Source organism: Cervus canadensis, chromosome 7, assembly GCF_019320065.1.
Source record: "Cervus canadensis isolate Bull #8, Minnesota chromosome 7, ASM1932006v1, whole genome shotgun sequence".
NCBI classification, from domain to species: Eukaryota; Metazoa; Chordata; class Mammalia; order Artiodactyla; family Cervidae; genus Cervus; species Cervus canadensis.
In genome coordinates this window covers 17,223,923-17,240,280 of record NC_057392.1, presented here as the reverse complement: position 1 = coordinate 17,240,280, position 16,358 = coordinate 17,223,923, and the positions used below count along the sequence as shown (strand labels likewise).

Below are 16,358 nucleotides of genomic sequence, written 5' to 3'. Positions count from 1 at the left end.
GTATAACTGAATCACTTTGTTATATACCAGAAACTAACACAACATTGTAACTCAACTACACTTCAATAAAATTTTTTTAAAAAACAAAGGACTTCCCTGGCGGTCCAGTATTTGAAAATCTGCCTGCCAATCAGGGAACACCAGTTGGATCCCTGTTCCTAGTTGGGAAGATCCCACATGCCACAGAGCCACTAAGCCCATGTGCCACCAACGACTGAAGCCCACATGCCTAGAGTCTGTGCTCGGAAACGAAGGAAGCTACCGCAATGAGAAGCCCATGAACTGCAACTAGACTGTAGCCCCTGCTTGCCACAACTAGAGAAAGCTCATGCACAGCAATGAAGACTGAGCTTGGCCAAAAGTTTTATTAATTTAAAAAGCGAAGAAAACTTGACCATAATGGCAAAACAAAAGATAATTTTTATTAACATGCTGATATGTACACTATCAAAGTTATATGGAAGATATAATAAAATTGTCATCATACTGAAAAAAATTAAAAAATAAAATAGCATATTCAGTAACATCAGTGTGTTGAAAACACCCTCCCCCTGCCCTAATCAAGCGGGCATCCTGTCCCCTCTTGCAGCTCTGAGTCTCCAGACATATTTGCCTCTCTGCTGCATGGTTGAAGACCCTTTTAGCTGTGCCCAGGACCAGGCAGGCACCCCAGCCCTCACATAGGTGAAGATGCACAGATTCCAACTTGGCATCAGCAAATAAGTCTGCTACTTCCTGTTAGTATTTTTCTGCCAGGCGGGTGACCTGGCCTCCACTGGGCCTGGCTTCCTGGCGGTGTCCCCTTTCTGTGGCTAGAGGTTGTCTGCCATGCCCTCGAGATAACATCTTCATCTGTTCTGCCCAGAGCAGCAGGAGTTCAGGCTGGCAGGGACACGATGGTACACAGAACCACCCATGACACCAGCCCTTGCACTGACCTGGTGCAGAGAAAGCCACTGCTTGCCCTTGAGGTCCCCTCCAGCTGCTGCCATCATCATTTGAGAATTCACAGAGGCCATTGAGTCAACCTAAATGATAGCCTTATTCTGATGGTCCACATTTCTATTATGTGGAAAGATATGTGAACCATCCAGATTTATGCCATTTTATTTTTTTAAAGCAGGTTTATTACTTTATTTTTTTAATTTTCATTTTATATTAAAGGATAGTTGGTTCACAATGCTGTGTTAGTTTTAGGTGCATAGCAAAGAGATTCAGTTATACATAGACATATATCCATTGTTTTTCAGATTCTTTTCTCATATAGGCTATTACAGAATATTGAGTAGATTTATGCTGGCATCCTTGACACAATGGACATAAGTTTGAGCAAATTCCGGGAGATAGTGAAAGACAGGGAAGCTCGGCATGCTGCAGTCCATGGGGTTGCATGCAAAGAGTCGGAGACGACTTAGCAACTGAACAACAACAATGCCATTTTAAACCTGACACATCCTTCAGAACTTTGAGTCTCTTTTAAAAATTGGAATCTGCAATACAAATAGTCATTTTACCTACGTTCTGAAAACAAGGTCCTCTGCCTCATTAATGCCCTTTTGTTGGGAATATCCACAGATTGCAGAAAAGCAAGTTTAGCAAAGCTGCTAGTAGGAAAAACTACTAATACCTCTCTGAATGCAGAAAGAATTCAAACCAGCTAAACATAAAATCATTTGTACGCTTATCTCATTAGAGCTGTATTTATAATAGGAAAACACATCTTAAAATAGAAGTCTTTTTTCTTAGTTAGGAAATCTTTTCTTCTTCCACAGTTAATACAGAAAGCATTGCTAGATGACAGTAAAATGAAATAAGAAATGCCTTTGAAGTTCTATTCCTACAGCAGAAAATAACTACAGAATTTTTACTCTGGGATAAACATAGGTTGAAAGAAAATACTTCAGTATCATCTCCAATGTAACTAGTCTTAATTGAAAAGGACAGTGAAAATAAGAAAAAGTAAGAGATTTAAAATTCTACTTTCACTGGAAAAGTACTAGAAGAAAATGAGATGATTCCTTTAATGATATTAGAGTGCTGAATGATTTTCTAAATAAGACATAGAGTGCGGGAACTATAAAATATATTAATAAACTGTCCACAGAAAATAAATGTTAAGCCCTGCATTCCCAAAAAAAACACTTCAAAAAGTCAAAAGACAAATAAGAAACATAGGGAAATATTTGCAACAGCTATGGTAGTGAAAGGGCTACTTTCCATCATAAGTAAAGATTCTCACAAACCAATAAACATTACCTGGAACTAAACAGAAAAAGTAGAAAGTCATAGAAGAAAACACAGAAAGCTTATAAACAGAGGAAAAGATGTTCAGCCTCAGCTATAAAGACAGAAATCCAAGTCAAAGCAGTGAGAACACATTTTTCATCTAACAAATTGATTAAGTTTGCATACAGAGTATTGTCAAAGTCACAGGAAACCAGCCACACCCAAATATAAGCTGGTGCAACTACAGTCCAGATTTATTATCTATTGAAATGTGAGATGCATATATGCTGTAACTCAGCACATCTTCTAGGAATTTATCCTATATATACACTCAGACTGAACACAAAGTTCTGTATGTGTAAAGAGACTTCTGCAGCATTGTCTGTAGCTGAGAAGAGACATGAAGTTGCTCTGTCGTGTCCGACTCTTTGAGACCCCATGAACTATAGCCTGCCAGGTTCCTCTGTCCACGGGATTTTCCAGGCAAGAATAGTGGAGTGGGTTACCATTTCCTTCTCCAGGGGATCTTCCCAACCCAGGGGTTGAATGCAGGTCTCCTGCATTGCAGGCTGCGCCAGAGGAAAACTGAAAACAACCTCAATGGTTCCCATTAGAGAACTGTCCCAATTAATTATGTCATATACAATGGAATGTTTTGCAACCATTGAAATAAAGAATATGTGACCCACCAATCCCACTTCTGAGCTTCCATGGTGGCTCAGTGGTTAAAAAAAAAATCTGCCTGCAAAGTGGGAGACATGGGTTCATTTCCTGGGTCAGGAAGATCCCCTGGAGGAGGAAATGGCAACCCACTCCAGTATTCTTGCCTGGAGAATTCCGTGGACAAAGGAGCCTGGTGGGCTACAGGCCACGGGGTCGCAAAGAGTCGGGCACAACTAAGCAACTAACACACTATATACTCCAATATAAAATTTTAAAAAACTTTTTAAAAAGAATATGTGCAGCTCTGCAATAACCTCTGAGATACAGTTGTTAAGTGAAAAGAACAAAGTGTATAGAGTTTATTCCCATTTTTTTAAGTGATTAACAATGGTTAATACACATACAAAATTCATGGAAGGCCAAACAAGAAATTGCCAACACTGGTGGGTCAAAGCAGGATGGCTACATAACTTGCAGGGCCCAGTGCAAATAAAGTGGTAAAAATAAAGTGATAAAAACAAGGCAACCCTTTTCCAAAAATCATTATGAATTTCAAGACAGCAACAGTAGAGTGTGAAAACAAGCAGAGTGCTCTCTTGAGTGGTGCCAGGTGTCACTTGCCAGGTGGTGGGCTCATAAACCTGGCCCACCTCAGAAAAAGGAACTACAGGGGTCTAAAGTGGGAGGAAGAATCATCTCCACTGTGGACAACTCTAGAACCATTTTAATTTTTCTGTGTGCACACAGACTCATTTTTCAATTATTAAAATACATTTTATACGGATTTTTCTGGTGGACCAGTAGTTAAGATTCCACCTTGCAGCAGGGACTGTGGGTTGGACCCCTGGTTGGGGAACCAAGATCCCGCATGCCACTAGGCAACTAAGCCCACACACTTCAACTACTAAGCCCTCACCCCACAACTAGAGAGCCCGTTCACCACAACAAAAGATCCCTCATGGCTCAATAAAGATCCCCCATGCTGCAACTAAGACCCAGTGCAGACAAATAAATAAATAAATTTTTAATTTCTAACAAATAAAAATTGGCCATCACCATTGTCCCCCACCCCAAGAAGCCTTTTTCTCCCTTTCCTCATCTAATAAGAGTCACAGTTCTTAGAAATTCAGGTCAGGTTGGAGAGATGTCCAGAAGCCAAGCAGTCTGGAGGGTGTGGGGAGAGGAGCGTGGTGTACAGGGGAGGGACCCTCCCTTACCAAGGAAATACTTTCCTCACTCTGGGAAGCCCCAGCTTCAATCACTAGAGAGCTGGACCAGACCATTGTTCCTTGTTTAATTACCAAATCGTGTCCAACTCCTTGTGACCACATGAACTGCATCACACCAGGCTCCTCTGTCCTCCACTATCTCCTGGAGTTTGCTCAAATTCATGTCCATGGAGTCAGTGATCTAACATCTCATCCTCTGCTACCCCCTACTCCTACTGCCTTCAGTCTCTCCCAGCATCAGGGTTTTTTCCAATATGTCAGCTCATTGCATCAGGTGGCCCAAGTATTGGAGCTTCAGCTTCAGCATCAGTCTTTCCAATGAATATTTAGGGTTAACTTCCTTTAGGATTGGCTGATTTGATCTCCTTGCAGTCTAAGGGACTGGCCATAAGTTCCACTAAATAATTGCTCAACACCTTAAACATGTTTGAAAACACTTTCACATCCACAGGACTTTAACTTTAGCCTCTGAAGAAGCCTAACACAGCCATGTAAATTCACACAGCCCGTGAATTTACCCAAAAGCATGTCCACCCAGAATCTCAGAAAATGACCTTATTTGCAAATTGGGATATTGGCTTCCCTGGTGGCTCAGATGGTAAAGAACCCACCTGCAATGCTGGAGACCTGGGTACAATCCCTGGGTCAGAAAGATCCCATGGAGAAGGGAATGACTACCCACTCCGTATACTTGCCTGGAGAACCCCATGGACAGAAGAGTTATAACTCTGTGGGTTATAATTCCTGGGGTCGAAAAGAGTCAGACATGATTGAGCAACTAACACTTTCTCTTTTTACTTTCACAGATGTAGTTACTTATGATGAGGCCATGCTGGACTAGGGTGGACCCTATTCCAATGACTTCTGTCCTTATACGAAAGCCATGTGAAGACACAGAGAGACCCCAAGAAGAAGGCCATGTAAAGATGGACGCAGAGATGGACATGATGTGTCAACAAGTGGAGGACTGTCAGAGATGGGTGGCAGCCACCAGAAGCCAGGAGAGACGCATGGAGAGATTTTTGCTTAGAGCCTGCAGCACAAACCAACCCTACTGACACCTTGATTTAAAACTTCTGGCCTCCAGAACTGTGAAAGAATAAATTTCTGTTGTTTTAAAGCCCTGTAACCATCAGCTGGGGATGCCAAAACAAAATACCATAGACTGGGTGGCTTACTAACAGAAATGTGTTTTGGGTTCAGCATCATTGAGTGCTGCTCTCTTCCTGGCTCACAGTTGCCCCTGGCTGTGTGATCACAAGGTGAAGAGAAAGGGGTCTCTTTCTCTTCCTCCTCCCAAAAGGGCACTAATCCCACCATGAAGGCCCCACCCACAGGACTTCATCTGATCCTAATCACCTCCCAAAGATCCCTTCTTCAAATACCATCACCTTGGGCCTTAGAACTTCAATATACGAATTTAGGGGGACACAAACATACAGTCCATAAGAATCACCAGGTTTGTGGTATTTTGTTATACCAGCCCTAAGAAAGTAATATAAACCCCCAACAGCAGAACAATTCATGCTTCAAATGAGAGATCTGAAAGCTTTTCTGTAAATGTCATGTCGTGTCATCTAGTTACTCAGTCATGTGTGACTCTGAGACCACATGGACTGTAGCCCACCAGGCTCCTCTGTCCATGGGATTCTCCAGGCAAGAATACTGTAGTGGGTTGCCAGTTCCTTCTCCAGGGGACCTTCCTGACTCAGGGATCAAACCTGGATCTCCTACTTTGCAGGAAGATTCTTTACTATCTGAACCACCAGAAAAGATAGTAATTCTCAATGTTTCTGGCTTTGTGGGTCAGATGGTCTCTGTTGCAACTGCTCAGCTCTGCCATCATGCAAAATTAGCCATAGGCATTAGGTGGTGAATTAGTGCAGGCATGTCCAATAAAATTTCATGAAAACAGATAGCTGCAGGCCTTGCCACTTGGGCTGTAGTTTGATGACACTTGCTTTAATTGAGAAATATAATAATACAGAGAAGCTGAGCTAAAGGACCAGCAGTTTTGTATAGCAAGAAGAAAAGTGGTGACTTCCCTGGCAGTCTAGTGGTTAAGACTCCATGCTTCCAAGGCAAAGGGCAAAGGTTTGATTCCTGGTCAAAGGATTATAATCCCACATGCCATGTGGTGAAGCCAAAAAAAATTAAAATTGCTTATAATTTTTTAATAAATAATTAATTTTTTATAAAAGAGAAGTGAGTGAAAAAATCCTATGCCAGGCTCCAACCTCCAGAAACAGCACAGCTCTGGGTAATTAGAAGCATGATGGCCAAATCTGAAAAATGACCTGGAAGACTTAGATGAACCCCCAAAGCTAACTCCAGTTCTCATGCTCCAGAGTCCTTTGAGCTTTTAAATGTTTCTTTTCAACAATTTGATTTACTAAGCAGAATCTATAAACCCTGAGGAAAAAGTGATTTTATGGTAAAATGAATGACTAAATGTATAAAATAAAATTGCTATTATAATTAAATGCCCAGAAGAGTTTTTGTTGGTTTTGTTTTGTTGGTTTTGGTGGTTTACAAACAACAGACATTTATTTCTCACAGATCTGGAGGCTGGAAGTCCCAGGTGAAGGTGCCAACAGATTCAGTGTCTGGTTGAGTACCCCTCTCTGGTTCATAAATGGTCGTCTTCTTGTTGTGTCCTCACAAGGAGGAAGGGTGTCCAGAACAGATTTTTAGCCATTTAGATGCATTTACACAAAACTTTCTGCCTGCAATGCAGGAGACCCGGGTTTGATCTTATGTCTGGAAGACCCCCTGGAGAAGGAAATGGAAATCCACTCTAGTATTCTTGCCTGGAGAATCCCATGGACGGAGGAGCCTGGCGGGCTACAGGCCATAGGATCACAAAGAGTTGGACATGACTGAGGGGCTAACACTTTCACTTTCACACAAAACTTTACTTCTGCAAATCACTCTTTGCAAAGGTGAACGTGTACCCAGTGGATGCAGGTATGTGTACCCTACCAGGTTGATCAGAATGTCTTTTCTTTTCTTTCTTTTTTTTTTTTTCCTTTACTTATTTACTTTTTTTTCAGTGGGTTTTGTCATACATTGATATGAATCAGCCATAGATTTACACGTATTCCCCATCCCGATCCCCCCTCCCACCTCCCTCTCCACCCGATTCCTCTGGGTCTTCCCAGTGCACCAGGCCCGAGCACTTGTCTCATGCATCCCACCTGGGCTGGTGATCTGTTTCACCATAGATAATATACATGCTGCAAACTAGTACAGCCGCTATGGAAAACAGTGTGGAGATTTCTTAAAAAACTGGAAATCAGAATGTCTTTTCAACTAAACGCTTGTTTTGTCTGAACAAGTGGCCTCCTCTCTTCAAAATAAAAGAAAAAACCTAAAGGAATCCCAAGAACTTCTGAATCATCATTTTATTGTTTCTATCATTTTTTAAATCTTAACTATTTATTCTTCACCATGGATCTAACCATCCAGGTATTGAATGATAGAAATAGATCACAAGCTGAAAAAGGCCAACAAATGTAAACGCTACCTCAAAGCTTATCTGCTTTAATTTCTGATAAACACACATGCAGAAAAATTTTCAGAGAAACTAAATCTCACCCCACAATACTGCTCCTCATTAAAGATCTGAGGAGGCAGCGGAATCCCATTCTGAGGTTTCTTCTCTCCAGGAACATTTTCTCTCATCCACTTCCTGTTGTCTTCATCTCCAGCAATATCAAACTCCTTAAAATCGATTTTATTAGCTTCCAAAAAGCCCACAACTTCTTGCTGTTTCTTCCTAATCTAGTCACGAGAAGAAAAAGATTACCATTAGGCTGTTTTGTAAAAACCCTTTCTCCAACTGTACCATACAATACAAATAACTTTGCTAAGTATTTAAACAAGAAAAATCATAAAATCACACTTCTTCATCCCATAGGATCAATAGAGCAATCATTTAAATTCTGAAATTTTAATCTCATCAATGTTTAAATCATGATATAGTCAACCGAATAGGAATAGAGATATTATCATCATAGCTTTTATTTGAGGTCTTCAAAATACTTTTAATTCTCTGCTAAGCTTTAAAGCCAAACAATAAATAGGGATTGGTTGCAAAGAACAAGATGATAGAAGGAAAAAAACACAATTTACTATGAAACTCAAATACCAAGTACACTCACACTAAAAGGCACTATTCACAGTTATGAGAATGGGAACATGAGTCACGCTGAACAAAAGTAGCTTTAGAAATAACACAGGAAACTGAAAAGTCCACATAGAGATTATTGGAAAAGGAAGAGCAGGGGGAAAAAACTAGAAAAGCTGGTGGATATTTCTCCTGGCACATGAAAGAGTAATGCAGTAAAATAACTGTTCTCTACTCACATCCAACTCTTTAAGTAAAATCAAAGTGCAGCCACACCTAAGAGAAAACCCAGGGGCCCTTTTCTCCACACATGGTTCACAAGTAAGGACTGTACCTACCAATGTCATTTCTTTGTGAATGTGGCCATCTTGAAATCTTAACACTCCTTCCCCAGAAACAATTACGATTTTCTCTCTTCAGTCAGAATTTTTCTCTCTTAAGTCAAGGAATTCACTCCCAGAACGCATGATGCCTTTTTTTTTTTTTTTTTTTGACTGAGGGTATGTGGGATCTTAGTTCCCTGACCAGGGATCAAACCCGCATCTGCTGTATTGGAGTCTTACCCACTGGACCACCAATCTTTTTTATAAACACTGGTAAACAAGTTACAGCAGACTGTGGACCACATTGTAAGAACTCTGGGAGAAACTTCAGAATGATCAATAGCATAAACCAATCAATACTCATTTATTGATTCCCTACTCTGCACAAGACATGGTGCCAAGCTCTTCACACGAATAGATTCATAAGATGTTATTTGGGTAAAAAAAAAAAAAAAAGTCAAGAACTCATTTGTACAGATGATAAAGAGGCACAATATGGTCTGTTCTTAAAATTAAAAGTTTAAATTAGTATCTTCTTTGACATAAAAATATCCAGTATCTTAAGTCCTCTGAATGGACTATTGCCTCGCAACGAAAATCGTCATTAAGAATGTTTTCTAGGATATGAGTCCCCTTGTCATTTCATGTAACTTGTTTATCAGCAGAAGGACTAGATTCTGAGGATTCCAAACAAATGCTGAAAAGGTACATGCCCATCCTAAACCGAACATCTAGATTCAAATCCTCTTTTGTTTAAACCCAATTCATTCGATAAAGATTTATATAGTGAAAGTCACTCAGTCGTGTCCGACTTTTTGCCAGCCCATGCTGGATTAAGTAGCCTTTCCCTTCTCCAGGGGATCTTCCCAACCCAGGGATCGAACCCAGGTCTCCCACATTGCAGGCAGATTCTTTACCAGCTGAACCACCAGGGAAGCCCAAGAATACTGGAATGGGTAGCCTATCCCTTCTCCAGCGGATCTTCCTGACCCAGGAATAGAACCAGGGTCTCCTGCATTGCAGGAGGATTCTTTACCGGCTGAGCTTTCAGAGATTCATACACCTCCCCAAAATTCTTATTTTATTCATTTTTGCCAAAATGATTGATGATATCAATGACTTTTGTGTAGAGGTTCTTTCCTAAGGTAAGGTAAAGAAAGATACACATGGATGCTTATGCCCTAGAATCAAATCACCACCAAAAATAAACACTATGTAATTTGCTTTGGGTGGTGACTTGACTATATATAGATATAGCATATTAATTATAAGTATAATGTTACTGTTTAATAATTTAATTAATATAAATTACTGTTTTATAATTTCAATTAATGTACAGTGAATATAAATTATGGGCTTCCCTAGTGGGTAAAGATGGCTTAGATGGTAAAGAATCTGCCTGCAATGCAGGAGACCTGGGTTAGATCCCTGGGTCAGGAATGTCCCCTGGAGAAGGGAGTGGCAACCCACTCTAATATTCTTGCCTGGAGAATCCCAAGGGCAGAGGAGCCTGGCAGGCTACAGTCATGGAGTCACAAAGAGCTGGACACTATTGAGTATCTAATACTTACCTAAATATAAATTATATATAAATTTTTGTATATGAATTACATATACCCATATATAAATGGTAATCATATGTTTTCTTAATTAACATTTGCACCATCAACATAACAAAGACAAAGCAACTAAAAGCATTAGGTCAATAAATTAAAGGCTGCTCTTAGCTACAATACATTCAATCCATAAGACTCAGGCCAAGGGATCTATTTCAGTTTGGGGCAAGCGTAGACAAAAAATAAAAACAGAAGTCATACAGAAAGGAATAGAATGATGGAAGGTCCCTTAAGAATCTGGCATAAGCACTTGGGCACATTCCTGAGTGTCACATCTCTCAGAACCAATGGACAGACTGCTTACCTTCCCACCAGGGTGAGCTTCCCCAAGGCTATGCTAGGGGAACCCCAGATCGCCTCGTCCTTCTAGTGGAAACCGGACTCCAAATTCCCCGGCCTCACGGCGGAGTTTCTGAATATCAAAAATCCCATCAGACATGACGACAGGTTGTTGGACTGAATTATTACTTTAATTAATCATGTTTTCTCTACATACTCTCCAACCTGTTCATAATTACTTATGTCACTTTATAGATTACTTACTCCTTTAGCTATTTTTGGAGATAACTTTGCTGTTTCAAAGAGTAGAGATATCTTCATTTCAGGTAGATTTACTTTTAGTTAAATACTCAGAAGGCAACATTCTTTATTCTGTTCAAACCCCTCTCTTCCTTGCTCCTCAAATACCTTCACCCTGGCTGAAGTCCACTTCCCCATGGACGAGATTCCCATCTCTATTAATCATGCCTCAGGAATTAACTGAATCACTATACAATACACTTGAAAGTAACACAACATTGCAAATTAACTACCTGTCAATTATAAAAAAGAAAAACTTTAAAAAAAATCATGCCTCAGGACTTGAGGTGGGATGGAAAAGGATTTCATTTTATTCCACAATTTCTAAATAGATGGAGAACATTTTCCCAAGTCCTGATTTATTTTTTCTCTTCTGGAAAGCCAAAGAAAAATGGAGAAAACAGGAGAGGAAGATCTGTTGACTATTATTCCTCTCAAGACAAGCAATTACATCTACAGAAAGTTGACTTGACTGTTGGGAACATGATATTGCATTAAAGTTTATCTCTCAGCACCTCATTCAAAAAAAGAGAAGAAAAATAAAATCTGCCATCCTGGACTTCCCAAATACCAATCACTTAAAATGGGTCAAAAGCACTGCTCTCCTAGCTGTCTGGAGCACTTGACTTCTGCTGGGGGCTGGAGAAGGGTCTTAGGATGAGCCCAGAGGGAGGGGTGAGCACGTGACTTCACCTGGCTGGCACGTGGCCTTTGCCCACACTCTGATACCCATTTGAGTGTGGGTGCACTCTCCTGCAACACCCCCTTGGTGGACCCTTGTTCAAAGAACCCCACTACACACTCCCCACTCCTTGCAGTCAATGTACAGCTTTTCTCCACATGGCCTCCCAAGCTGACCCCAGGGATACATCAGCCCCCAGAGGGGACCACCCCTTCATGGCTTCAAGGGGAGGAGTGGTGCAGAGCCCCGCAACAGTCCTCACGGCAGACACACTTCTCCCTGCATGCTTCACCCCTTCTCCCTTCTCCAGGGTGCCATGGCCAAGGCTGCCTCATTCTTCTGAGCAGCCCCTCTGGAGGATCTGGGGTCCTCAGGGTCTGTGTCACTTGGAGCCTTCGGGACCTCAGTGGAACCTCAGAAAGCTCTGTTTTCCTATCCTGTTACATTGACTCATAAGAAAGTGTCATTCTCAAAGAGAACAGTCTTGTGGTTGCCAAAGGGGAGGAGGGTGTGGGAGAGATGGAGTGGGAGTTTGGGAGTTTGGGAGTGGGAGTGGGAGTTTGCATCTGCAGGTACGAACGACTGTATATAGAATGGATAGACAAGGCCCGACTATATAGCACAGAGAACCATAGTCAATATCTTGCGATGAATCGTAATGGAAACGAATCTGAAAAAGAGTGTATATGAATATATAACTGAATCACTTTGCTATACAGCAAAAATTAACACAATGTGGTAAGTCAACTATACCTCAATAAAATAAATCAAAAAATAAAAAGAAAGTGTCATTCTGGGTCCCGAAATCACCAGCCACTGTTGGTGACTGTGATGCGTCAGACTGATCTTTGGGTCACTCGCTTGGCATCTCCCGCTTATTGTCTTGTACAGTTAGAAACCTCTCCAACACAGGTGACTGCACTGTAATATAAAGCATGCTGCATCTAAGTGACAGGTGACCGGCGAGTCCATCCTGGCCGGGAAGGTTGTTATCTGAGCCGAAGCTCTGCTTGTCCATCACCTCATCTGCAAAATGGATAGAACGCTGCCTTTCTCCCAGGGCTGGTGAGAACTGAGGAATGCGTGGAAAAGCATTTCACACCACAAGTTGAGTAGCTGCGCAGTCGGGCACCCAGCACACTGTTACCTCATTGTCTCATCCTGCTGGCCACACCAGGCAAGAATTCTGATCACCATCTTAAGATAACAAAACTGAGGTGCAGTGAATTAAAGAATTTTCCAAGGGTCACTCCCAGAGTCATCAATTCAAGAGCTATGTTTTTCCCTCTATGAAGTGATAAGGTTAGTCACTCAACTGTGTCTGACTCTTTTGCAACCCCATGGACTGTAGCCCACCAGGCTCCTCTGTCCACGAAATTCTCCAGGCAAGAATACTGGAGTGGGTAGCCATTCCCTTCTCCAGGGGATCTTCCGATCCAGGGAGAGAATCTGGGCCTCCTGCATTGTGGGCAGATTCTTTACTAACTGAGGCACCAGGAAAGCCCAAGACTGGAAAAAGGACTAAGAAATCCACGAGCCATCATTAGTCTGTCCTTACTGATGGTGGCTCAGGGGCTGTGCATCTTGAAAACAGGGAGGACTGTCCTCTCTCCCCTTTGTCTTCAGACCCTTGCAGCAATGGCCTTCAGGATGACAGGATGGTTAGAAACGAAGACACAACCTTTTCCTGCTCCCAGGGTCTCTTCACCCACATCTGTCTCTAAAGTAGTAAATCAAGGAACCACAGTTTGGCATCAACTGTTAAAACAGAGGTGTAATACACAACTGCATGTGTAATCTTCATCAAGAGATTCCAATTGGTATTTTCCTTTTTCATTTATTTCATTCACCCAACAGAAGTCATGATGCTCTCTCTGATGATGTCACAGGCAAGAACCTAGTTTTAAAGCATATAGACTGAAGAAATAAGGAGTAAAAGTTTTGTAGACCAATCACCATCCACACAGCATAAGTGCTGGCAGCTGCTCTGGGCTGTCCTGCAAAGAAACTTCCGGGTGAAATTCCCTCAACCAGGAAAAATCATTAGCACAGACACCGTAGGAATAATCTGTTCTTATTCTTTATGATAAGACAGAAATTCTTCAAGTTATGTGGCTTGAGATAATTATTCTGAACATCATCATAGATGAAGACCTTCTAATATTAACTAATAATTATAACAATGACAATACTATTGATTAACAATTACTAATAATATTATTAACATTTAACATTAACTAATAATTATAATATCCAATAGTTATAACAATTATAATATTAATAACTGATAATTATAGCATTAACTAATAATGATAATATTTATTAAGCACTTGACACCATGCTGGGCATGCTTGGCTTACTGACCCTTGCTTACTGACCCTTACTGACCCTCACTCTTAACTTACTTCCTAAGTCTTCGTGACAACACTATAAGTTGAGTTCTATTCTTATTGTCATTTTACAGATAAGGAAATTGAGGCTTAGCAAGGTGAAATAACTTTCTCAAGGTCACATTGTCCCACGTGGCACCAAAACATTTGGTTACAGCAGCAGAATGAACTTGGATTTTTCAAGATCCAGGAATAAACAGTATCCCTCCAGATCCTCCCAGGCTAATTAAATCATATTCCCAAATTTCAAGAACGAAGGAAATCAGAAAATCCTAAGAAAGGACCTTTTTGTTCATTGTCTTTGTTAAGGATGTCTAGGGTCACTCAGACCTGACCTATAGAATACGTAGAAGATTGACAGCTTAGCAGTAAAAGTTTCCAGCAATGAGTGTGTCAACAGATTATGTGAAGCCCACGATAAAAGCCATTTTTCCATGATGAAAGCCATTTTCTTTAACAAAAAATTTTTTTTAATCTAAACAATCCAAAAATGCGCTTTTTGTAGATCAAAGTTTCTGAGGTCATCAACAGCTGCAAAGGACTTTGCAGTTTTACATTTGGAATTTTTTCATAAAATTGGAACATCATGAAAGATGTTTGGCAGATCACTAAACAGTTGTGTCAGAGGGAAGGTTCAGGCTTTTTTCTCAGGTTTTCCACTTGTCCTCTCTGGAAATGGTGTGAACTTTCAGGGCTGGAGGTGGGTGGTAGGGGAGGGGGGATGGCATTCAGTAGCTGCTGTTAGGATTGTTCCCTGGGCCAGTCACTCTCCTAGGGTGTCATCCTGGCTGAGGGCCCGCTGAAATCCAAGCTGCAACTCGAGAAGTTCCAGGAATCAGATATAAAAGGAAACAGCCCCTGTGCTGGTCTTCATCTCTCAGGGCTAATAAAACTGTTTTCTCTCCACAGCCTCCCAGATGCTAAAACGCCGGTCCAAATATCAGTCCCAGATAGACACTGCAGGTTCAAGTCTAATATCAAAGCCTGAATCATTTCCAAGAATAAAATGAGTCCCTCTCTTACCCCTATTTCTTAAAGCACAGAAGGAAGGCTGGACTTAGAGAGATGGCTGGGTGATTCCCAGCCTTGTCCCAAGGAAATCAGATAAAGCACCTATTTTTGGTCTGTTTGGATTCCTAGAGCATTTAAATCTGTAGCCTCAGAGATGTTTGCTTATTTTTCACTGTGACATCATTACCCTCAAATAATATTATTACACATGCTAACTTTACACTTTCCTTAGGATTACATTGCATACACAAGTCATTACAGCCAGGGGTCATTTTAGTAATCTGGCCCATCATACGCTAAAAATGTTGTTATATAAAGTGTCATTTACTTGCAATTTTAAATTTGTCTAAGTCTCACAGGATGAAGGACAGAAACATTCCACCAAAAAAAAAAAAAAAAGCCTCTGATTCTATCAAAGATGCGACACAACAGACACAAATCACACATTAAAAGTCCTAGCATCCAACACACCCCCCTTCCTCGAATCCCCTTCCACACCCAGCTGCCCCGGATCACACGTTTTACACACTTCTTCTACACCATTCAGATCAAGGGAGAGAGCAAAGTGCTCGCAGGCTTACTTACACACGCCTCAAAAAGAAATGTAAGCCCAGCGCTGGGCCATACCCGCTGCTTCTACTTCCAAGTCTGAGTTTTTCAGAAAAGAGGACGAGAAGAAAGGCCCCGAATTCCATCAGACACCTACCGCTATGGACCCAGATGATGTGGCAACAAACACTTTGATAACCATTTTGAGAGTCGGAATGAGGATTCCCCCCAACACACCCCTGCGAGGGAACGCGGAGCAAGACAGATTCTGACAGCGACACAGACAAGGGCCAGATGGGGGCTGGCGGGGCCCCAGAGCTGTCTGAGCGCCTGCCTCTCGGCTCAGCTTAAGCCCGGCCTCTCCCGGGCATCCTGGGCTCTCCCCTCCATTGGCCCGGGAATATTTGGGGATCTGGCAAGAAAATAGTTGATTGGTTGATAAAAGCAGCCACTGCACCCTTTCCCTTACCACTTTAAAAGCCCGACAACTGTCCCTAAAAGGCAAGGCTGCGCTCTGCACCAATCAGAGGCCTGCGCGGAGATGCCCGGGGCGGAGGGAGGCGGGGCCCGCGGCGGAGGGAGGCGGGGCCCGGGGCGGAGGGAGGCGGGGCCCGCGGCGGAGGGAGGCGGGGCCCGCGGCGGAGGGTGGTGTAGAGAAGCGAAGGAGCTGGAGAAGCCCAGAAAACCATCTGTGTCCCAGAGGAGGCTTTGTTTACAGGGCATTTGGCAAACGCACAAGGAAGGGTCAGAACAGCCACAGAAGCTTTTAAGTAAATAAAGACGGGCTTCCTTAATTTAAAATTTTATGACAGATTAAAAAATTAAATGACCTTCAACTGGAGTCCGCTTTAATGAATCTCCACTTTATTTCTGCATTACATAGGTCTTGCTTTATTATATTTTTGCGTCAGATAAATTTCGCTGAGTGAAAAAAATGAAGAAGGAACAAGTGATGAAAGTT

At 41.8% G+C, this 16,358-nt stretch overlaps 1 protein-coding gene across 2 annotated transcripts in view; it reads right to left on the bottom strand.

Moving 5' to 3' along the window:
* The window catches only part of LOC122445347 (SH3 domain-binding glutamic acid-rich protein-like), a 57,756-nt gene extending 42,015 nt beyond the window's left edge, over nucleotides 1–15,741 (bottom strand). The window contains exons 1-2 of one of the 2 annotated variants that reach the window (XM_043474446.1): nucleotides 15,555–15,741; nucleotides 7,716–7,901 (exon numbers count right to left, since the gene is read on the bottom strand). In XM_043474446.1, the coding sequence (XP_043330381.1) occupies nucleotides 7,716–7,901; nucleotides 15,555–15,599 (231 nt within the window). In that variant the 5' untranslated portion in view covers nucleotides 15,600–15,741. The remainder of the gene's footprint in view (nucleotides 1–7,715; nucleotides 7,902–15,554) is intronic. The other variant, XM_043474447.1, reaches the window with a different exon arrangement.
* Between the last annotated feature and the right edge of the window lie 617 nt (nucleotides 15,742–16,358).